The 23,080-nt window shown below is 44.2% G+C and overlaps 2 protein-coding genes across 4 annotated transcripts in view; both read left to right on the top strand.

The window, feature by feature from the left end:
• The window catches only part of LOC134069757 (NACHT, LRR and PYD domains-containing protein 1 homolog), a 124,927-nt gene that overhangs the window by 90,918 nt on the left and 10,929 nt on the right, over positions 1–23,080 (top strand). The window contains exons 1-6 of one of the 3 annotated variants that reach the window (XM_062525820.1): positions 14,092–14,217; positions 17,655–17,774; positions 17,979–18,029; positions 18,290–18,547; positions 19,461–21,138; positions 21,411–21,494. In XM_062525820.1, the coding sequence (XP_062381804.1) occupies positions 17,720–17,774; positions 17,979–18,029; positions 18,290–18,547; positions 19,461–21,138; positions 21,411–21,494 (2,126 nt within the window). In that variant the 5' untranslated portion in view covers positions 14,092–14,217; positions 17,655–17,719. Of the gene's footprint in view, positions 1–14,091; positions 14,218–17,654; positions 17,775–17,978; positions 18,030–18,289; positions 18,548–19,460; positions 21,154–21,410; positions 21,495–23,080 lie in introns of those variants that run through there. The other 2 variants (XM_062525818.1, XM_062525819.1) reach the window with 2 other exon arrangements.
• LOC134069772 (myelin transcription factor 1-like) lies at positions 6,828–8,874 on the top strand. The gene is made up of 2 exons (XM_062525843.1): positions 6,828–7,382; positions 8,381–8,874. Exons 1-2 carry the CDS (start codon positions 7,219–7,221, stop codon positions 8,697–8,699), a joined length of 483 nt encoding a protein of 160 aa, XP_062381827.1. The 5' UTR covers positions 6,828–7,218; the 3' UTR covers positions 8,700–8,874.

The raw sequence follows: 23,080 nt of genomic DNA, 5'->3' as shown, positions 1-23,080 counted from the left end.
ATTAAAGATCTCAGTGTTTGGCATGTGGAAGTAAGAATCATATCAGTTTAAGTTGATACTAATGTGAGGATTTAGACTCCTTATTTTGTTTTTGTTTTTGTTAGTGATTTGTGATTTGTTTGTGTATATTTGAAATAGTTTTGGTACCTAGGTGTAGACGCATTGGAAGAGAAGAGGAGTTGTGTTTCTGGAATGACACATTTACTGGATCTGCTGCCAAAACAGTGTGTGTCTGGTGGACATTCTGAGAAACAAAAAGGAACATGTTAGAGAGTCAGAGTTGAAGTTCTCAGTGTTTGGCATGAAAACAATTTGAAACATAGTTACACCTGGCAGGTATAGTGACACACTGCAGGTAAATCCCACAACCTGAATCAGGGACAGCAGGTGGCACGTTGGTAGTTTCGCCTGATGATTGGTTGGCCCCAGTTTTATTCCCAAGCCCACCACTGCATGTCTTGTGTTTCTTTGGATAAACACATCTGCTGAATACCAGTCACTTTGAGAACAATAGCAGTGGTAGTAATAGCAAGAATATGTATTATGTGTGTGTGCATTATTTATCATGTGTGTGTTAAAGAGGAACTATGCAGGATTGGCGATTTCATCTCTGGTTTCGGTTTCGTTGTTCGTTTTCGCTCATTTTCTCTGCAGAGCTTCCCCGACAGCTTTAGCGTGTATATTTATACATGTATAGGCTATATTTAAATATATAAATTGCAAGCGTGGTTCTTCGTCTCAGACTTCCAGATGTAAACAAAGAGCGATCGTCTCCTGCAGAAAGTTGCATAGGGTCTCTTTAGACATACTCAGTGTGTGTCCCAAAGTTACTTGCTACAGTCTTGGTTTCCAAAATCATTTGAATTTAATTTCAGTCTCATTCAGTTTTTTTTTCATTGTTTGCCATCCAGAGCTTGATGTGACTTTCAGCGCATTTAGTTAAAGAGTTAAAGCGGAGAGGATAGTAATGAAGGATCTTTGGTCCTTTGGCCCCGGTCTCTTACTGTACGTTCACACCGCCGCCGATTTGAGCTTCCAAAGATTCTGGAAGTCATTCGTTTTCAATGGTAGCCGGCTTCTCTCAGCTGCCAGCAGCGGCAAATCCGTCGGCAAAGTAGCAGTGATTGGGGTATTGTCTATAAAAGAGTCAAATGACAAAGTGTTAAAGAGGACTGAAGAGATTCATCTTTCTAGGAAGGAGGCGAACCACTTCAGCGCAGTGCCTGATTTTCAAATCTAATTTGCTGCCCATGGTAGTCTAGCAACTCGGGAGAAATTAAACTTCGACCGGGCAATGTTTAGAGTCGGTAGGCGAGCTTAACATAATGACAACTGACCTGCGACCAGAAGTTGCGACCGTTAAGCATCCTGCTACTTGAAAACAACAAGATGATTCATTTAGCGCTGTCTTATTGCGTGGAGAGGGAATTTGAAAGACAAGTTCATCCCACCCCTCCGATTGAGCCCTGCTATGGTGAGTGTCTAGACCCTACATCTACATCTCATGATACTTTATACCTTTACAACCTTTTCATAACTTCATAGACCAAAATCACAGACCACAACCCAGAGGGGAGGCCACAGCAACCAACACTGACACAGATGGAAAACACAGTACCATCATTACCATAAGTACCATGCTAACCTGCATCCACACATACATACATACATACATACAGTATACAGCAACCAGCAGGGCTGCACAGCTGCTAGAGCACAATGCCTGTGGGCCAGGAAGGGGTCTGCAGGATACACACCACATGTGTGCCCGAGCAAATAAATTCTAGAAATACACAATTATAGAGGCACACTTTGGTGAAGTACACAAACACAGTTAAATAACTCCACACTTGAGTAAAGTACACCATAGACAAAACCCCACAGAACAGACATGCAGGTAACAGTGAGAAGCAGGTTCAAACAGAAGCCAATCGTGCCAAAAGGGTTAATAATATGAGCCAGCAGGCTATAATAAGGAGGCGTACATATATACAGTACACACTGTGGTCAGCTAAATCGTGTGAATCACACGGCAAAAAAGGGGTGTCTAAAAACAAGATAAAAACACGGAATCTGAGGTAAAATGTGCAGCAAAATCTAGAAATAAGATTATAGTGTGAAGTTGAACACTTAAAATCAAAAGGAGAGAAGCAAGTTGCAAATAGAAGCCAATTGTGCCAATAAGGAGACGGCCAAATATACAGTACATGCTGCAACCAAACGGTGTGGGAGGGAACTTATTCTGGCCACCACTGGAAACAGGCACCCTGGAAGTAGGAAGAGACGTAGCACGTCCAGGTGACAGTTGCATTCCTACATATCAGGCTGCCTGGGTCCACCCCTGCAGCTCCGCCAATCCAGACCAATCAAGGGAGAAGAGACAGTAACCCAACCTGCTACACATGCACGGAAACCAGATTAATACCAGACTGTTGAAATAAGACTGAGACATGTTGAAACTATTATGTTGGGTTAGGGCTGAAACTGCTGGAAGACAATATGTTCTAGTAGCTTAGATAGAAATGGTAGTTTTGAAATGTTCTGTAGTTATTGGGATCTGTGAGGAGGAGTTTGGGCTTCTTGTTAAGAGGTTGTATAGCTGTGATGTACTTGACCAGAGGTGAGGGAGCTATTTATGATGGATGGAATGGTGGGACCCACATGGTCAAGCACATCTTTTATAACCCAGGGAGGGATGGGGTCTACAGGGTATGTGGAGGGTTTTAATTCAGACACCGTTTTCCTCTGGTGGGAGAGGGAGAAGTGTTTGAGAATAGCTGTGGGCATTGGAAGTGCTATTGTAAGGGTACCATTGGGGCATACATGAGTCCAGATATATGGACATAGACAAACTAACACACTTCCACACAGGTACACACAGATACATACAGTACACACACACTCACCCTCACACACACACAGAAGCACACATACACACACACACACACACACACACACACACACACAGGTGCACGCACGGTATACACAGACACACATACACACACATACACACACACACACACACACACAGGTGCAAGCACGGTATACACAGACACACACACACACACACACACACACACACACACACACAGGTGCACGCACGGTCTACACAGACACACATACACACACATACACACACACACACACACACAGGTGCAAGCACGGTATACACAGACACACATACACACACACACACACACACACACACACACACACACACACACACACACAGGTGCACGCACGGTACACACAGACACACACATACACACACACACACACACACACACACACACACACAGACACACACACACACACACACACACACACACACAGGTGCACGCACACATAGGTATACACACAGCTACAGAGCACAGAACCTTGAAGCAGTACAGTCACATATTTTTGTTGTGTTACATTGTGTTAAGTTGATGCCTGGTCATTATAAACATACTAATTGAAATGACTGTGTTGCACTAGAAGTGAATCATGAAACAACTGGTGAATGAACCATGAATCAGCACAGTCACATGTGTGTGTTGTGTGTTCCAGTGTGATGAACAGCAGTGTGTCAGAGGAGAGTGTGCAGCAGGTCCTCAGCGCCCTCTACAGGCAGAAGTCTGTGGGTGACGTTGTGCTCTCAGTGAAGACCATCAGCATCACCACTGCTGAGAGGCTCCTGCAGTTCTACAACACCACACAGATCACAGAGCATGTGGGGTAAGAAACACTTCACAGGTCCCCTCTCATCAGGCAGATGGACCTCCATGTACTTTAAAGAGTAATGTGTTTAGCCTCCAGCAGGTCTCCAGAGAGGAGTTGAAGGTCAAATCTGTATGAAATACCATCAGGTCCTGTGCTGCTGCTGTTTGTTTTGGGCTGAGGAGTGCTGACCCACCTCTCATCACACACAGTCAACTAATAGAAATCAATAGACCACAGATAGAGGGACATCACTGGGAGTTTTGGTTTCAAAATAAATAAATGGTTTGACTCCTCTGTCATCCCCTCCCTACAGTCTTGTTTACAAAATAAAATGCATAAACTCTCTTAGACAAACTGGACTCTGAATAAGGATGAATGTGGTGAATGGCTGTGCATACCTGAGCTGTGCTGACAGCTGAGGTGTGTTTCTAAGAGACCACTCTGTGTGTGTGTGTTTGTGTGTGAGTGTGTGTGTGTGTGTGTGTGTGTGTGTGTGTGTGTGTGTGTGTGTGTGTGTGTGTCTGAGAGACAGAGAGTGTGTGTGTGTGTGTGTGTGTCAGAGAGAGAGAGAGAGAGAATGTGTATGTGTGTGTGTCTGAGAGAGAGAGAGAGAGAGGCAGAGAGAGTGTGTGTGTGTGTGTGTCTGTGTGTGTGTCTGTGTCTGTGTGTCTGTGTCTGTGAGAGAGAGAGAGAGTATATGTGTGTGTGTGTGTGTGTGTGTGTGTGTGTGTGTGTGTGTGTGTGTGTGTGTGTGTGTGTGTGTGTGTGCGCGTGCGCGCGCGCGTGTGTGTGTGCGTGTGCGTGTGTGTCTCTCCGCTCCTCACTCACTCATAAATTCACAGAATGTGACACACTGTGCATTTGGATCCTCTGTGCTGTGCTTCACCTGACTCACTGTTCTGATTGGCAGGGTGCGCCAACCGAAGGGGGCTGATACAGCTGACAGTCTCTGTTCTATTCTCGCGATGTTGAGAATGGTGGAATACAACTGGTGTGTCACTTTCACTCTCTCATTAAGCTACATTGTAATTCACTTCCCAAATAACAATTCTACAGGAAACACATTTAGTCAGTACAAGTTAGAGCTAAAGGAAATGTGTGCCATGTGGTAATGTGTATGGTGTGAGCATGGAAATGGTCAATCTGATGTTCCTTCCCTTCCCTGGGTTACAGGCTGTATATTGTCCACTCTGGAGATTGCTCTCCTGAATCTGAACCCTCTGGACTGGGTCTAGGTCTGGGGCTCCCCTCACAGATCTCTGACATCATACTGAGGGAGATCCTCCACAGGTTCCATCAGCTGAGACGTTTCACAGACAAGTGAGATTTTTATTTATTTATTTATTTTATGGTTTTATAACATTACAAATAGGAAGATGGCTCTGTATTTCTTTTCATGCATTTCTTTTCTTTTTCATGTCTAAGAATGGTTTGTGCGTGTTTGAAAGCATGTGGTTATACTGGGTTCCTTTTGGCGTGTTTCTAAGACCACTGTGTGTGTGTGTGTGTGTGTGTGTGTGTGTGTGTGTGTGTGTGTGTGTGTAGGAGTCTAGAGCATAATGAGTGTGTGGATGCTCTGTTGTCCTGGCTGCCCTCTCTGCCTGATCTGAAGGAGGTGGTTCTGTATGTGAGCTGCCTGACTGAGATCTGGGCCACCAGGATCCTCCAACTCATCCACACCTGCCCCAGTCTGGAGAGAGTAGAGTAAGAGACACCTTTTATAATCATCTTACTGATGCCCTACAAATACTGTACACACAACCTGAAGGGATTGTAGCCAGGAATACTGGACCCTCCATGTGTCTCTATACTACACCTGAGACACATACTCATTCACATTCACACAATCTAATCACAGCTGAACAGATGGATGATAGTCACCGGTTTGTGTTCCAATTTAAAACACTTTAGAGATTAGTGTCATTATAATATGATGTCGTGTAACATCTAGGATTGCAGCTAAAGCCACTCATCAGTTCACAGAATGTGACACACTGTGCATTTGGATCCTCTGTGCTGTGCTTCACCTGACTCACTGTTCTGATTGGCAGGGTGCAGCTACTGAAGGGGGCTGATACAGCTGACAGTCTCTGTTCTACTCTCGTGATGAAAAGAGAGAAGGAATATTTCTGGTGTGTCACTTTCACTCTCTCATTAAGCTACATTGTAATTCACTTTCCAAATAACAATTCTACAGGAAACACATTTAGTCAGTACAAGTTAGAGCTAAAGGAAATGTGTGCTATGTGGTAATGTGTATGGTGTGAGCATGGAAATGGTCAATCTTCTATTCCTTCCCTTCCCTGGGTTACAGGCTGGAGATTGCCCACTATGGAGATTCCACTCCTGAATCTGAATCCTCTGGACTGGGTCTAGATCTGGGGTTCCCCTCACAGATCTCTGACATCATACTGAGGGAGATCCTCCACAGGTTCCATCAGCTGAGACGTTTCACAGACAAGTGAGAGTTAGATTTATTTCAATGGTTTCATAACATTACAAATAGGAAGATGGCTCTGTATTTCTTTTCATGCATTTCTTTTCTTTTTCATGTCTAAGAATGGCTTGTGTGTTTGTGAGAGCATGTGGTTATACTGGGTTCCTTTTGGTGTGTTTCTAAGACCACTCTCTCTGTGTGTGTGTGTGTGTGTGTGTGTGTGTGTGTGTGTGTGCGTGTGTGTGTGTGTGTGTGTGTGTGTAGGAGTTTGGAGCATAATGAGTGTGTGGATGCTCTGTTGTCCTGGCTGCCCTCTTTGCCTGATCTGAAGATGGTGGGTCTGATGGTGAGCTGCCTGACTGAGATCTGGGCCACCAGGATCCTCCAACTCATCCACACTTGCCCCAGTCTAGAGAGAGTAGAGTAAGAGACACCTTTTATAATCATCTTACTGATGCCCTACAAATACTGTACACATAATCTGATGGGATTGTAGCCAGGAATACTGGACCCTCCATGTGTCTCTATACTACACCTGAGACACATACTCATTCACATTCACACAACCTAATCACAGCTGAACAGATGGATGGTAGTCACTGGTTTGTGTTCCAATTTAAAACACTTTAGAGATTAGTGTCATCATAATATGATATAGTGTAATGTCTAGGATTGCAGCCAAAGCCACTCTGCTCACAGTTAGTCTATGATCTGAGACACTCACTATATCCTCTGAACGTAGCCTTCACGTCCACAGTCATGTAGCAGTTATCAGCTTTCATGATGTGAAATGAGTTTAAACTCTTTAGAGACTAGTGTCATGATGATGTCAGACATATGTGATTTGGGGAGTTCCTGTGCTGCTGGTGTTTGTCCATCACTGGATTTGTTTTGGGGTGAGGGGTGCTGACCCCACCTCTCATCACACACAGTAAACTAATAGAAGCCACTCTGAACACTCTGAAAGAGGCGCCGTTGGGAGTTTTGGATCAGGATCCTCTCCCTCGTCCACGCCTGTCCCAGTCTAGAGGAGGTCAGCTTATTGACCCTCATGTGTAAAAACCTGTGATCAGTTGTTTATGAGTCTGAGTCTGTACCTGATAAGGTGTGTCTCATTCAACAGGTTTGAAGCCGCTGTCTGTGATGAGAGTTTTGAGGAGGAAAAAGGTTTGTTGCTGGAGGAGGGGATCCACTTACTGCAGGAGGCTCAGAGGCGCCCAGACTGCACCATCACACTTGAAGGGTAATTTTACAGCTTAGTTGTTGGTGGTTTATCACATCACTGGATAAAAAATTAAATCTCATCAAAGGGCCTCTCTTTTTTTTCCCATTTAATTTTCATAAGAGGGTATTGTAGTGCAAATAAATAGATTACTGAAATTACAAGTTAGTATAATGCTTTATATAAATGGGGCATGCAACAAGACAACTAAGCATTAAGTAAGAATGTAATAATTAACCACATGCATGCATGCATCTTTGGATCCTAAATCATAGTTTGTGATGCATGTTTATATATCTATAAAGTGGCCACATATTAAACATGATTTAAATTCAATGTTAAATAAACACACGTTTTCAAATTACGACTCTAATCCATCCATCAGTAATAGTCACAAACCCACTCTCATTCAATGGCAAACACGACACTCTAGTGGTCATATTGAGGTACTGCATCTAAAACCTCAGCAATAGCGTAATGGGCTACATAGTCACTTTGCCAGGCCTGCCAAAGACTAAAATCATCAATCATCAATCATTATCTGGTCTGCATGAACTAAATACATTCACATGGTATTGAAATCCATGTTTCAGTTGCTAAGACAAAAGTGAGTAAACGTTACAAGAAAGTTTAAATGGTCACACAAATGTGATTCCTTTTTGCTGTTTATATGTTATTACTGAACTTTAATGAGTTCTACAGAATTATAATCATGATTTTATTTTATAACGGACCTGATCTGCAGCAGCAGTCTGTGAATTACAGCATGAAGAGACCAAATTACAGTTACTGCACTCGTCTATTCAGGATCTCACCTTTAATATGTGGACTGATAAACCCTGTGTGTGTGTGTGTTTGTGTGTGTGTCTGTGTGTCTGTGTGTGTGTGTGTGTGGTGTGTGTGTGTTTGTGTGTGCGTGCGTGCGTGCGTGCGTGCGTGCGTGCGTGCGTGCGTGCGTGCGTGCGTGCGTGCGTGCGTGTGTGTAAAAAACAATAACTCCCTGGTTCTCAAACCCACAGGAAGCGCTGCTGTAAAGCCACTGAGAAGTGCACTGAGTTTAAGGACAGAAACCTCAGCTGTAATGAACTGGGGAAGATTACAATGAAGGGAGAGTCTTATACTGAAAAAAGAGGAGAGGAGGAGAGTGAGGAAGATGAGGGTGAGGAAGAGGAGGGTGAAGGAGGCTCTGAGATGAATGAAAGAGAGAGGGAGGGATCTTCCTCACATCTCCACACTGATGAAGAGACGGCAGCAGAAGAGCACGCTGCAGCAGTCCAACACAACCAGCAGAAGAAGAAGAAGAAGAAGAAGAAGAAGAAGAAATGTGTTTTAATGTGATCTGCCATCCAGCACTGAGAGTGTTGATTCAGAACTTTAGATGTGTATGTCCCAGCACTGAGAGTGTTGATTCAGAACTTTAGATATGTATGTCCAGCACTGAGAGTGTTGATTCAGAACTTTAGATGTGTATGTCCCAGCACTGAGAGTGTTGGATTCAGAACTTTAGATGTGTATGTCCCAGCACTGAGTGTTGGATTCAGAACTTTAGATGTGTATGTCCCAGCACTGAGAGTGTTGATTCAGAACTTTAGATGTGTATGTCCCAGCACTGAGAGTGTTGATTCAGAACTTTAGATGTGTATGTCCCAGCACTGAGAGTGTTGGATTCAGAACTTTAGATGTGTATGTCTCAGCACTGAGAATGTTGGATTCAGAACTTTAGATTTGTTCATGATTAGTTGATGTCCTGATGATTCAGTTGTGTGTTCTTCCACATACAGTATGAGACTGTTGATGTTGTCATGTTCCTGTGCTGTCCCTGTGTGTACCTGTGATGCGCATCATTGGAGATAAATGGTTCCTCCCATTGGCCTGACTGGGTCACATGACCATCAGCAGCAACACCAATCAGCAGCCATCAGCCCTGACAGCACAAGGCTCCATACTGCTCTGTGCTGATGCTGCCAGTGTGCTGGAGCAGAGGGCCAACACATCAGCCCTGGACAAGTCTGATAGTATGGACATAGATCTGCTGAGCATATCACTTCATATAACCGCTTAAATCCAGCTTGCTCTACAACAAATAAAAATGTGCGAATGCTGCAATAATAAACAACCTGTGTAGAACTGCTTAGACTTAAAGAATATTTGCTTAAAATGAAAAGTGTTTTTGCTTAGACTTAAAATGGCTTGTTTAAAATACGAGTATATTATGCTTTTGAAATGTGCTTTTTAAGAAAAAAGGCATACTGATTGAACCGAACTGTATGAAAATGACCCCCCTTCAAAACTTTCTTTTTGGACTTCAGACTTTGCAGATTGAGAGTAAGAAGCATTTTATTTGTTTTATTATTTTGTGTCGTACTCAATAAAGTCAGAACCCTACCCTTTGGTTAGGGGTTTCGTTAAAAGACCATCAAGAGTTATTTTGTGTTTCATTCCCTCCCCATTGTTCTCATTCATGTATCAACAAAGCGTCTTAAAAATGAGGAGGCCTGCTGTGCTTACTTCCTCCACTAGAGGGTGATGTGGTGCTGAACCATGTTAAAGGTATACTATGCAACGTTTTTCAGTTAATCAATTCGTACATACTGTTATATATGATTAAATGAGTCATTACCGGTCGAACTGTGTTTTTTTTGGCCGCTCTAGTGGTCTGTAGCGGTAAAACCACACTTGCAACTTCAGGAGACACCGGGCACGCACCCATGCTCTACTCCAGGAAGTGTCATGTAAAGTCTCATGAAAAGGCACGGCAGACTGACCGATTGAGGAGTTTTGTCAAATATACACGCTAAAGCTGTAGGAGAAGCTCTGCAGAGAAATATTCAAGCATAAAACGAGCGAAAATGAAAAAGTGAAAGCGAAACCGGCAATGAAATCGCCAATCCTGCATGGTATACCTTTAACCATCAATAAAGCTTCTTCTAAATGAGGAGGCCTGCTGTGCTTTACTTCCTCCACTAGAGGGTGATGTGGTGCTGAACCATGTTAACCATCAATAAAGCTTCTTCTAAATGAGGAGGCCTGCTGTGCTTTACTTCCTCCACTAGAGGGTGATGTGGTGCTGAACCATGTTAACCATCAATAAAGCTTCTTCTAAATGAGGAGGCCTGCTGTGCTTTACTTCCTCCACTAGAGGGTGATGTGGTGCTGAACCATGTTAAACATCAATAAAGCTTCTTCTAAATGAGGAGGCCTGCTGTGCTTTACTTCCTCCACTAGTGGGAGATGTGATGCTGACTGATCCCCTCTGTGATGTCAAACTAATATTCATTTTATTGAATAATAATAATCATATACAATATGTAAATTGATGAGTCTGTATTACAAATAATTAATACAGTTAGTTGATAGTTAGTTGAAAGTAAAAGTAACACACTTTTCATCGTTAAGATGAAAAGCTATATAGACATAGTGTTTTCCTCTCAGAGAGAGAGAGAGCCCCCTGATCCTGTGCCATGCCATAAGAGAACACACACACACCCTGAGACTGCACCGTGGCATAAGAGAACACACACACACCCTGGGACTGCACCGTGGCATAAGAGAACACACACACCCTGAGACTGTAACGTGGCATAAGAGAACACACACACCCTGAGACTGCACCGTGGCATAAGAGAACACACACACACCCTGAGACTGATTGCATGGAGGGTTGAATACTCTTGCAGGCCGCTGTAGATAACGACACATGAGTAAGTGTAGGTGTGATGATGACCCTGTCCGTTGTTTTGGCAATGATCAAACACGGTGAGCAATCCACAAAACTGTAAAAGACTGGTGTGGGATTCTAGCTGTCTTAGATGCACACACAGCCAATGGACTTGCTCCTCCATGGACCTGCATTGCACTTCCTACAGCGCTCCCTGAGGCATGGAGTGGTATTGCAACAGAGTCTCTCGCTGCTACATGCAAACTTTACTGGACATCCAGGCAACACTGAGCACAGGTGTTTTTAACATATGAGGGTGAACAGCACTTCTGCCACACTGTGAGCAGGTCTGAGTGCTTGTGAACAACTCCCTCCTGAAATGTAATCGTAATGCTACAGGAATGTGGAGATCTCTTTCTGCACACTGCTGATGGTGCACTCCCTCTACTGTATATTGCACTGCAATTCTGTTTACACTTGCACTGCATAAAGATGCACTTTTCTCAACTGTAGAGGGACCCCCAAGAACAAATCCTCTTTAGTGATGCTAAAATCATTGAGGTGAACTGCCACAGGGGTAATCACAGTCAGTTCTATGGATGTTAAAATCATTGAAGTGAACCTCCACATAATCGCAGTCATTTCTATGGATGGTACTTCTTTTGTCCAGTTCTTCTCTGTGTAAGAGGGCGACTTGTGTTTCCAACATAGACTAGGCCACATGTAGGCTGTGTAAACTCTGTCTGATCTGCCTGCAATTTGGATTTGTCCCTGCATCAGCTCAGGCTGGAAACCTGCACATCTATCTCTCCTGCTTCCACGTTTGCTGGGGCCAATCACAAACTGGATTATACTGTACACCAGGTGTATTTGCTGGGTCCAATCACAAACGGGCTTACACACCAGGTGCACCCGGATGGTTAGTCTGATTGGTTGAAGGACTATCCAAAAGCGTACAGAGTCATTTGAGCTATGCCCATTGATCATGCCTCTTGTGCAGTAGAAATACAGCACAGACTCCCCAGACTAATGTTCGGTCTTAAAAGATTGAGCTTAGTGTGGTGATAGCCAGATGAACATGTCATCCTGTCCTTGATTCTGTATGTTTTATTGTTCAGTGGGCTGGTGAAGTTTGCACATAACATAATGCCAAAAAGTGCAAAACTTCAGCAACCCACAACATCTATGAGTGAGGCATTGTTTGTGACTGAGCATCGTCTAAATATCCCCGAGTTGAAATGGCTAATAACCTGCAACAGTCGGCTTTACTTGTCTATGCACACGCTACTTTCCCATGGCGCTTTGGAGGACAGATACTCTCCTACTGTAGGTCACTTGTAACTCCAAATGCAAACTGTTGAAGTAGGCAGATGTGGAACCCCCCCCCCCCACAGACAAGGTCATGATTTTATGAACGTGTGATGTATTGCGACATCGAAGCAAGTCAAATTTGTAGTTTCTTAGGACTCATATGGTACGCTACCCGATCTGGTAAAGTTACATACAGTACTGTAGGTTTTAGCCGATAGAGGGCCGCGAAGTGAGTGCAGAAGTGCCGTTCACCCTGTTACGAGTTGATGAACCGCTGAAATGATTTTGGAAACATTATGTAACGGTACGAAAAACTCTTTAGTGTTGCTTTAAAGATACTTCTCTCTTACCACTGTTTATAAATATTCTCATATATACTCAGGATTTATCCATCAGTAACGTGCAGCACTTCTGTCCGTCTTTATTGGTGAGTATGATGTATGAATAAGTAGGCTACTGCAACCATTCTCATCTGATAAATGGAGCATCTGAGCTCTTAGAGTGGGACCACAGTCGTCAGGCTTGATGTGTCTGTCCACCTTGAAACTGGACAGCTCCTGGAGTTCTGAGAGCCACTGCAACCACCTTCGTGAAGGCTTTTCACTGACATCCTCATCCCAGATCAATTTCTCTTGATAAAACTCTGTCAAAACAGCTTGGCTGGGAGGATGCATGCAGCAAGTAGGCCCGTCATATACAGAGCTTACTAAGAGTACTCCTCTTCTTGTGTTCTGGCACATGCACTCTGAACTTGAAGGTATCTGACAGCTCTCTATGTTGTATGGAATGGCTTAAGTGATGGCTTTAATGATAATGTTGATTGCCCAAAGGTCATATAGCAACATTGTTAGTTAGATTAGACTGGATTAGAGTAGATGATTATGTCTGTGTGCGTGTGTGTGTGTGTGTGTGTGTGTGTGTGTGTGTGTGTGTGTGTGTGTGTGTGTGTGTGTGTGTGTGTGTGTGTGTGTGTGTGTGTGTGTTCATGCTTGTGTGGACGCTCATTGAAACCCATGGGCACCAGCATATAGAAATTCTTCATTCCTTGAGCATGATGTCTAACCAGAGGAACCAGTTTTCTCTGACGAACTTCAGCAGCCACAGAGAGACTCGAGAGCCACAGACGCATACAGTACGTTGTGAGTTGGAATGATTTATTAATCGAATGAATTGAATGATTTAATGAATTGTTTAATTGCATATAACTGAGTACTACTGCAGTCAGTGATATTAACATGCACTGAGAAGACTCTGGATTATATGATATGTTCCTCAGTCATGTATACAATGTCTTACTGTAATTGTTAAAAGTACTTCCTGATGTTGCTGTTGAAACTGCTAAGAGAAGTATACGCAAGAGTAGTTGCATATACAAGGCTGTAGCTCTCCTACAAATTACCATTTCAGGTTCAGACTTAGATTAACAAATTGTCAATGTTATTCACAGTTACTACTGAGAGTACTCCTCCTTTTGTTAGATATTTCTGGCACATGCACTCTGAACTTGAAGGTATCAGACAGCTCTCTATGTTGTATGGAATGGCTTTAAGTGATGGCGTTAAGTGATAATGTTGACTGCCCAGAGGTCATACAGCAACATTGTTAGTTAGATTAGATTGGATTAGATTAGATGATTATTCTGTGTGTGTGTGTGTGTGTGTGTGTGTGTGTGTGTGTGTGTGTGTGTGTGTGTGTGTGTGTGTGTGTGTGTGTGTGTGTGTGTATGTAGTATGTGTTCATGCTTGTGTGGATATTCCTTTTAACCCACGAGCACCAACAAGTAGAAATTCTTCATTCCGTGAGCATGATGTCTAACCAGAGAAACCACTTTTCTCTGCCAGACTTCAGCAGCCACAGAGAGACTCGAGAGCCACAGACGCATACGCTGTGAGTTAGAATGATTTATTAATCGAATGAATTGAATGATTTAATGATTTGTTTAATTGCATATAACTGAGTACCACTGCACAGTCAGTGATATTATATTAATATGCACTGAGAAGACTCTGGATTATATAATATGGTCCTCAGTCATACACACTAACATACAGTATACAGTGTCGTAATCGTTAAAAGTACTTCCTGATGTTGTTGTTCCAATAAGCCTCATTCGATCTGTTAAAACTGCCAAGCTACAGTAGTATGCACAAGAGACGTTGCTATCAGATCACATGCAAGGCTATATTAGTTCTCCTACAAATTACCATTTCAAGTTCAGACTAACAGCTTGTCAATTTTATTCATAATTAAATCTATTATGGAAGTTCTAGTGTTTCATAATTTATACAGAAGAGGCAGTCTGTGTGTGTGGGTGTGAGCATGGGCATGTGCGTGTGTGTGTGTGTGTGTGCGTGTGTGTGTGTGTGTGTGTGTGTGTGTGTGTGTGTGTGTGTGTGTGTGCGTGCGCGTGCGTCCGGGGGGGGGGGGGGTGTTGTTGTTTGGCCCTACCTAGCTGGTGACGTAACATCCAGTCTGAAAATGAATGGCAGCTGGTGGCTTTGTGTCTGTCTCTTGTAGATAATGTGACCGATGGAATAGAGCAGAGGTTCTCCACCTTTTAGGGCTGGCACACCAAAAGTTCAAACAGAACGCCAAGGCACACCAACTTGTGGTTAGGCTACTGATTATGAAGAATGTGAAGCAGAATTTGACCTACAATATCATTCAGAAGATTCTGAAATGACTATTATCAAACAGATGATTAAAAGTTGTTATTTACTAATATGCATTATAAGTGAATTGTGAGCAGCAACATAAAACAAGTAACAGGAAACAAACAAACAAACACACACATACACAAATAAATAAACAAATAAATAAAGGGTAAGGTGCAAATAGACACTCCATATATTTGTGTGTGTGTGTGGGGGGCTGGGTAAAAGACACACAGTGCAACAAATATAAAAGATAGGGTTTATTATGACCGGCGCTATAGCGTAGCTGGCGTAGCTAGCATAGCGGTCATATTGTGATTATCTAAGGGTTTTTTTTTGTCATCTACTTCCTGAATTTTTGGTCAACGATTCCCGGAACACCGTAGCACCGGGGCACATGAAGCTTGGTGGGCATGTAGTCCCAGGAGACTTTTACAGAACATGTTTGTTTGGTTCCCGAGGGCCACTCCACCCCTGCGCTGGCCCAAAATTACAGGTTTTCCTAAATAACTACCAGAACCGTGGCACCGAAGATGTTTATGGTATGTTGGTCTCAAGAGCCCGCATCAACTTAGCTTATAACCAGTCATTTGTGATTGGCACCCCTACGGTAAAAAATGAAAATACAATATTGCTGTAATCGCCCCTATTTTCAGATGAAATGTTATGAACTGCACCAAATTTCATGTGTATGGATTTCATGTGGGGATGAACAAATGCAAAAGTTCATTTGTGAGGTCACTCACTGATGTTGGACGAGGTGACTGGCTCTCAGTCTGCACTCTAATTCATCTCAAAGGTGTTCTGTTTGGGTTGAGGTCTGGACTCTGTGCAGGCCAGTCAAGTTTATCCACACCAAACTGTGTCTTTATGGACCTTGCTTTGAGCACTGGTGCACAGTCATGGAACAGGAAGTGGCCATCTCCGAGCTGGGCTTGGCCTCTTAGTTCTAGTGAAAGGAACTCTGGATGCTTCAGCATTTACCAAGAGATTTTGGACAATTCCACGCTCCCATCTTTGTGGGAACAGTTTGGGGATGGCCTCTTCTGTTCCAACATGACTGGAGGAGATGGAGCATGTGGGCGGGGCTAGTGGATCCTGCTGTAGAGCTGATTGGAGGAGATGAAGCATGTGGGCGGGGCTAGTGGAGCCTGCTGTAGAGCTGATTGGAGGAGATGGAGCATGTGGGCGGGGCTAGTGGAGCCTGCTGTAGAGCTGATTGGAGGAGATGAAGCGTGTGGGCGGGGCTAGTGGAGCCTGCTGTAGAGCTGATTGGAGGAGATTAAGCATGTGGGCGGGGCTAGTGGAGCCTGCTGTAGAGATGATTGGAGGAGATGAAGCATGTGGGCGGGGCTAGTGGAGCCTGCTGTAGAGCTGATTGGAGGAGATTAAGCATGTGGGCGGGGCTAGTGGAGCCTGCTGTAGAGCTGATTGGAGGAGATGAAGTGTGTGGGCGGGGCTAGTGGAGCCTGCTGTAGAGCTGATTGGAGGAGATGAAGCATGTGGGCGGGGCTAGTGGAGCCTGCTGTAGAGCTGATTGGAGGAGATGAAGCATGTGGGCGGGGCTAGTGGAGCCTGCTGTAGAGCTGATTGGAGGAGATGAAGCATGTGGGTGGGGCCTGGTTTAGAGCAGACTGAGGCAGGCCGTGGATCAGAGCAGCGTGCTGGACAGGATGGAGGTGTGGGGGGTACTGTACTGTAGATGCAGCATGATCCATAACTACCCATGGCCTGGACCTAAGGGCTGGCAGAGTATAGTGGATTGGCCTTGTCCGTGTTGTTCTCCTGTCTGGGCTGGCATGAGGCAGAGGACCCAACAGGCAGAGGACCCAAGTCTACACACAAGTAAACATGACACAACACTGGGAAATATACCATTCACATCACCATTTACAATGGCTAAACTGAGGGCTGAACTGAGGACTTTTGTAGCTGGCTGATGGGTGCTCAGTTCTGCAAGTGCCTTCAGGTGTGTATTTGAGTGGCTGCAATTGCCCGATGTGTTTTGTGTTTTGGATACATGTGTTTTCTGAATGCAGCCCTGAGATTTCCTTTATGTATGAAATAGAGTGTATATGCAGGACCAAGTGTGTTGCAGGAGTACGGTAAGTATGTTGTAGAATTGCAACTAGAGCCCCCAATGAATGGAATTCCACGAAACTTGGTGTGCATTCAGAGGGTGTCATAATGATCCTACACTGCCAATTTCGTGCAGATTTTTTTCCTTTTTCCTTCTTAACTAGATGGCGCTATACATGAAATGAGTGGTTATGGTATGGGTTGATATGGCCCCTTTAAGACCAACATACAAAGAAATGTGGTCCTCCTAGGCCTAGATATTCACCGAAAACTGTGTCCGCCCTACCCTTATTTTGGGGGGTCCAGTCAGTTGGGGGGGCAATGGATTTAAACAAAAAAACATGGTTCCATGCTATGCTTGTGAGGCTACATGTGAACCAAGTTTCGTTTCCCCCGGCCTCTCAGTGTCCCGCTGCGCGGCGGTCATAATAAAATCAAATCGGACTAAATCTATATCGCGCTTCGCTGCGCGGCGGTCATGATAAAATCAAATCTGACTAAATCTATATTGCGCTTCGCTGCGCGGCGGTCATAATAAGTAGTTCTAATGTGGTCACTGTATTGCCCATGATCTCTTCCACATTCCTATAGTGCTGTCATCAGTTGAGGAGGGCTGAAGGAGACGCTGTGCATGAAGGGGCGGAGACAGTGATGTCATGGCCAGCAGCATCCAATCAGACAAACAGGAAGTCCAGCACAATGTGGAAGCAGGTCAGTCACCTTCTGTACTCATCAGCACAAAACACTACATTGGTTGGAACTTAAGAGCATATGGCTAAAGAACACTACATTGGTTGGAACATTAGAGCATATGGCTAAAGAACACTACATTGGTTTGAACATAAGAGCATATGGCTAACGTTTGCTTGTTCTGATGCACTGCTGTAAGCATTTGGGTCAAATCTGTGTACACAGGTGCAGGTGCTGAGAGTCAGACATCTGCAGCATCTCCAGCTAAAGCCACAGGTAAGCCCTGCGACAGCCAACACCCTGAGAGAAATAAAAGATCAGTGATCAGATTAACTGAAATCTTAAAACAGAAAGAGGAGTCAAACTGCAATTTCACCACAATGATACAGTAACACAGTGCTTATATTGGCCACAGTTATGGCACCACACCAGTATCACAGTGCTTGTATCGGCCACAGTTATGGCATGGTTCAGGTTTTGTGGGGATGTGTGTCTTGGCCACAGGAGGAAATCACAGCTTAAAACTCTCCTTACAGATCAAGTGTTTAACGCTCGGAGTGATCTCATAAATGGGATTGGAGATGCTGCTCTCAAAGCTCTGCTTGATGGCCTTCAGACACCCACCTCTGACATGGGCCCAGTGATTACAGACAGAGAGAGGAATGAGGTTCTGCAGAAGCACAGTGTGACTGAGGACCAGGTGACCTGCCTGGTTGACATGGTGCGGAAGAAGGGTGAACGGGCCTGTGAGAGATTTCTCTCCCTCCTTAAAGAAGTGGAGCCTGGTGTCTATGGTGAGTGCCCAGTGTAATGGATGACTATTGTGTCTAACCGTGACTCGGATGAACATGTTGATAGTGCTGCAGAGGGGTGAACTTGGCCTCTATGGTGAGTTGGGTTTGTAGACTCCTCAGTGGTCAATGCCCATATGAGTAACCAATCACCAGGAGAAAATGTGGTCTAGTGGGTTCAGCACAACACACAGCACAACACATCACTGTGATCCACATGATGACATATAAGTTTAAAGTATATACATAGTATATACATCATATAGTAATTCCATTGTAGAAATAATGTTTTGGTTTTGTTATGGAAAAATAAGGCATTATTAGTGTAATGTACCTGGTCCATTGATTTCTAATAATTATGGGTGTTTTTAAGAGATATTAGCATCAACCATAATTGCCTGTAAGAAATATATGAAACATAGAGGGGAGTAGATGAAATGCTCAACATTGTTGTGACTGCAAACAAATAAAGTCACAAGATGCTAAGTGAGGGAGTTAAAAACACAGTGCATACTCGTTTCAAACAAACACAGAATCCTTGATAAAGTTTACTTTATTTTATCGTCCAAAACTCCAACATAAAGTATTCCATGAAAACTTCAAAGCACCACGGCAGACAATGACAAGGCCAGACACAAACTGCTAGCAAATATTATTGTGCAAATATGCAAAAAAAACTGTGTTGTTTCTGTACAAAAATATCGTCAACAAACTCTCCCTTCTCAACCCCTCCATATAGCCGTAACTACTGTATGTCCAGGTGGATATATTCATTCATTCATTGCACTTATGCCCGCATGATGTCAATCCCAATTAAATTAGAGTATCAGTGCAAAACCCACACACAACATACAGGCAGTGTCATATGGCCACTATAAACATAATATTAACATTTCAATTTGTAATGTTGTTTCAGACCAACACCAAATGATCCTCAATCTTAAGGAGTGGATCTGCTCGCAGTATATGACAGTACAGGAGTATAACTCCCTACCTGGACAGGACGTGCTGTTGACTGACCGCTACACTGACCTGCTGATAGTCCAGCAACACAGAAAGCAGGAAGAGAAAGAGGAGGAGATTCGTTTCAGAGGAGCGAGTCTCTTCAGTGCCAGGGAGGCATATCAAAGCACCACTGTGGACCAGTTCTTCAGCCCTAATGACCGTGGAGACATTCCTAAAGCAGTCATTCTTCAGGGCCACTCTGGACATGGCAAATCCTTTATGGCACAGAAGATCATGTTGGACTGGGCATCAGGCAGCCTCTTCCAGGATCGATTTGAACTTATATTACACATGAGATGTAAAGAACTGAACCAGGTGTCTAGAGAGAGGAACGACAGGTCTGTGGTGGATCTTGTGAGCTGCGATAAGACATTTACCCCACTGATCTCACAGAAATTTAAGGACTCACCACAGAAGGTGCTCTTCCTCATAGATGGATTTGATGAACTGCGATTCACATTGAGTGAAATCAGTGACTCATCTGTCAAAGACCCTTTCACACCAGCTCCTGTTGAGGCCATTCTGAGGGCTCTGTTGAAGGGGTCAATCCTTCGTGATTGCTTCCTGCTGGTCACCACCAGGCCCACTGCTGCAGACACTCTGAGCAAACTGCTCAAACACCCTCTGCGTTCCACTGAGACCCTGGGTTTCTCTGAGAAGGGGGTGCAGGAGTACTTCCAGAGGTTCTGTCAAGATCAGCAGGTAGCAGAAAAATCATTGAAGAGTGTGAAGGCAACTGGAACACTCTTCTCTTCCTGTTCCATTCCAGTCATCTGCTGGATTGTCTGCACAGTTTTCCGGGAGCAGCTAAAAGAAAATGCTGAAATGGCTGAACTGGAAACAACCACCTCCATATTTGTCCACTTTGTGTCCACTCTGCTGGATCATCACTGCCAGGGTTTGAGTCAACCCGTCCCTACTCTGCTGAGGAGCCTGGGCCAGCTGGCAGAGAGAGGGATGCTGGAGCAGCAGGTCCTGTTTGAGAAGGAAAGTGTGTTTAGTACAGTCTCAGATCCAGCCAGTGTTCCCTTCCTGTGCAAGTTCCTCCTGAAGAAGAAAGTCTGCCTGGAGGAAATGTTCAGTTTCATGCATCTCAGCTTCCAGGAGTTCTTTACTGCACTCTACTACACCTCAGACCAGAATGAGGAGAAAGTCAAAGAGCTGCTCGGTTCCGTCAAGGAATATGACGACGAGTCCTGTGTCCTACCTGTCATTCAGTTCCTCTGTGGTCTCTCAAATAAGGAGGTCATACAAGACCTGAAGAAACTTAAGCTGTCTTCCACTCCTTCCATTCGAGGACAGCTGGAAAAGTGGATTCTTGAACGTTTTAAGAATAATAAATGTTCAAAGAAAAGTAATGAGTTGCTGTTCATTCTCCACTGTCTCTATGAGCTCCATGAGGAGGAGTTTGTGAGGAGAGCCATGGAGGTTTGGAGTGAGATAGCCTTTGAATCCATTCCCCTGAAGAGGACAGACTGCTCAGTGCTGCTGTACTGCCTGCAGCGCTGCCCGACCATCAGAAGCCTGGAGCTCACAAAGTGCAACATCACAGCAGAGAAGATGAGGATGCTGCAACCTGCACTGAGCAGGTGTGAGGAGCTACAGTGAGTGTGTGTGTGTGTGTGTGTGTGTGTGTGTGTGTGTGTGTGTGTGTGTCTGTCTGTGTCTGTGTCTGTGTCTGTGTCTGTGTGTGTGTGTGTGTGTGTGTGTGTGTGTGTGTGTGTGTGTGTGGAACACATTAATATAGCCAGATACATAAATACTTTAGATAAGTTCAGTTTGAAGTCCTATTAAAACCAACCACATTCATAGGAAGCTTAAAGCAGGAGTGCTGGTTGACTATGTGTTTGTGTGTTTGCAGGTTAGATGTTGAGAAGCTGTGCGATGCTGATGTGAATGATCTGATCTCAGCTCTGGGGGAAGGAAAGATCCTGAGTTTCCTAGGGTAAGAACTGTATTCATATGAACACATATCAACACTTTCACTTGTCTATTTGCATTTCATGTGTATTGAAATAGTAAGTGTGTTTGAAGGAAAATGTTTATAGTCACTATATTTCACTATCTGAAATTTGCCAGAGAGAATAAATGTGGGAGGGCTTTGTGTAGGTCACTAGTCAGGGTCCTGACGAGCTTCTCATGAACACGGCGGCTCTGTGCTGGCGTTACCTCTCGTGGTCGTGAAGTGCATCGTGGGGTCACGCCGGATGAGAACTGTACTGGCAGACGTCAGCCCAGAGTGGCGACCGTGGGCACCCGAGAAGCTTAACGTGAGCTCGTGCCTGACCTGCCTACGCTGGCAGAGGCCGGGCAAGATGCCAGACAACAGATAATTGCTGTGTGATGAACCTGAGCTATGAGAATATGGCAGTTTAAGTGTCAGAACAGTATGATTATAATTGAGCGGAGATAGCATGTTGGGAAAGGTCGCTGGCCAGGGTCCTGAAGTGCCCTGCTGGATCACACCAAACTGGCTGCGTTGGCAGCATTTGGTGAGATCTCTGCGAGCACCCCCATCACAAGTGAACGGGAAGTGAACGGGAGGTGGTGGGTTGCGAGTGAAAACAACTGCAGCAGTAGCACCGGCAGGTGAGTCTTAACTAAGTTATCAGGTTAAGTGGAGGCGTGGTAAAGTTTCATCACGTTCCTCTCAAACTTACGTTTTTCAACAACATGAGGCCAGAATGAAAGATCTCAGTGTTTGGCATGTGGAAGTAAGAATCATATCAGTTTAAGTTGATGCTAATGTGAGTATTTAGACTCCTTATTTTGTTTTTGTTTGTGTTAGTGATTTGTGATTTGTTTGTGTATGTTTGAAATAGTTTTGGTACCCAGGTGTAGACGCAAATTTGGAAGAGAAGAGGAGTTGTGGTTCTGGAATGACACATTTACTGGATCTGCTGCCAAAACAGTGTGTGTCTGGTGGGCATTCTGAGAAACAAAAAGGAACATGTTAGAGAGTCAGAGTTGAAGTTCTAAGTGTTTGGCATGAAAACATTTTGAAACAGTTACACCTGGCAGGTATAGTGACACACTGCAGGTAAATCCCACAACCTGAATCAGGGACAGCAGGTGGCACGTTGGTAGTTTCGCCTGATGATTGGTTGGCCCCAGTTTTATTCCCAAGCCCACCACTGCATGTGTTTTCTTTGGATAAACACATCTGCTGAATACAGGTCACTTTGAGAACAATAGCAGTGGTAGTAATAGCAAGAATATGTATTATGTGTGTGTGCATTATATATCATGTGTATGTTAAACATACTCAGTGTGTGACCCAAAGTTACTTGCTACAGTCTTGGTTTCCAAAATCATTTGAATTTCAGGTTTGTTGAAATTTCAGTCTCATTCAGTTTTTTTTTCATTGTTTGCCATCCAGAGCTTGATGTGACGTTCAGCACATTTAGCCCCGGCAGAGTTAAAGCGGAGAGGATAGTAATGAAGGATCTTTGGCCCCGGTCTCTTACTGTACGTTCACACCGCCACCGACTTGAGCTTCCAAAGATTCCGGAAGTCATTCGTTTTCAATGG

The sequence above is a fragment of the Sardina pilchardus genome, chromosome 22 (genome assembly GCF_963854185.1).
Source record: "Sardina pilchardus chromosome 22, fSarPil1.1, whole genome shotgun sequence".
NCBI classification, from domain to species: Eukaryota; Metazoa; Chordata; class Actinopteri; order Clupeiformes; family Clupeidae; genus Sardina; species Sardina pilchardus.
The sequence above is the reverse complement of the archived record's forward strand: the minus strand, read 5'-3'. Positions and strand labels throughout refer to the sequence as shown.

What these genes read in the sequence shown, in the direction of transcription:
- LOC134069772 (XM_062525843.1), top strand. Translation starts at nt 7,219, where the DNA reads ATGAGTCTGAGTCTGTACCTGATAAGGTGTGTCTCATTCAACAGGTTT. An exon ending in TGCACCATCACACTTGAAGG is followed by an intron (nt 7,383 to 8,380) that starts GTAATTTTACAG and finishes TCAAACCCACAG; the next exon opens with GAAGCGCTGCTGTAAAGCCA.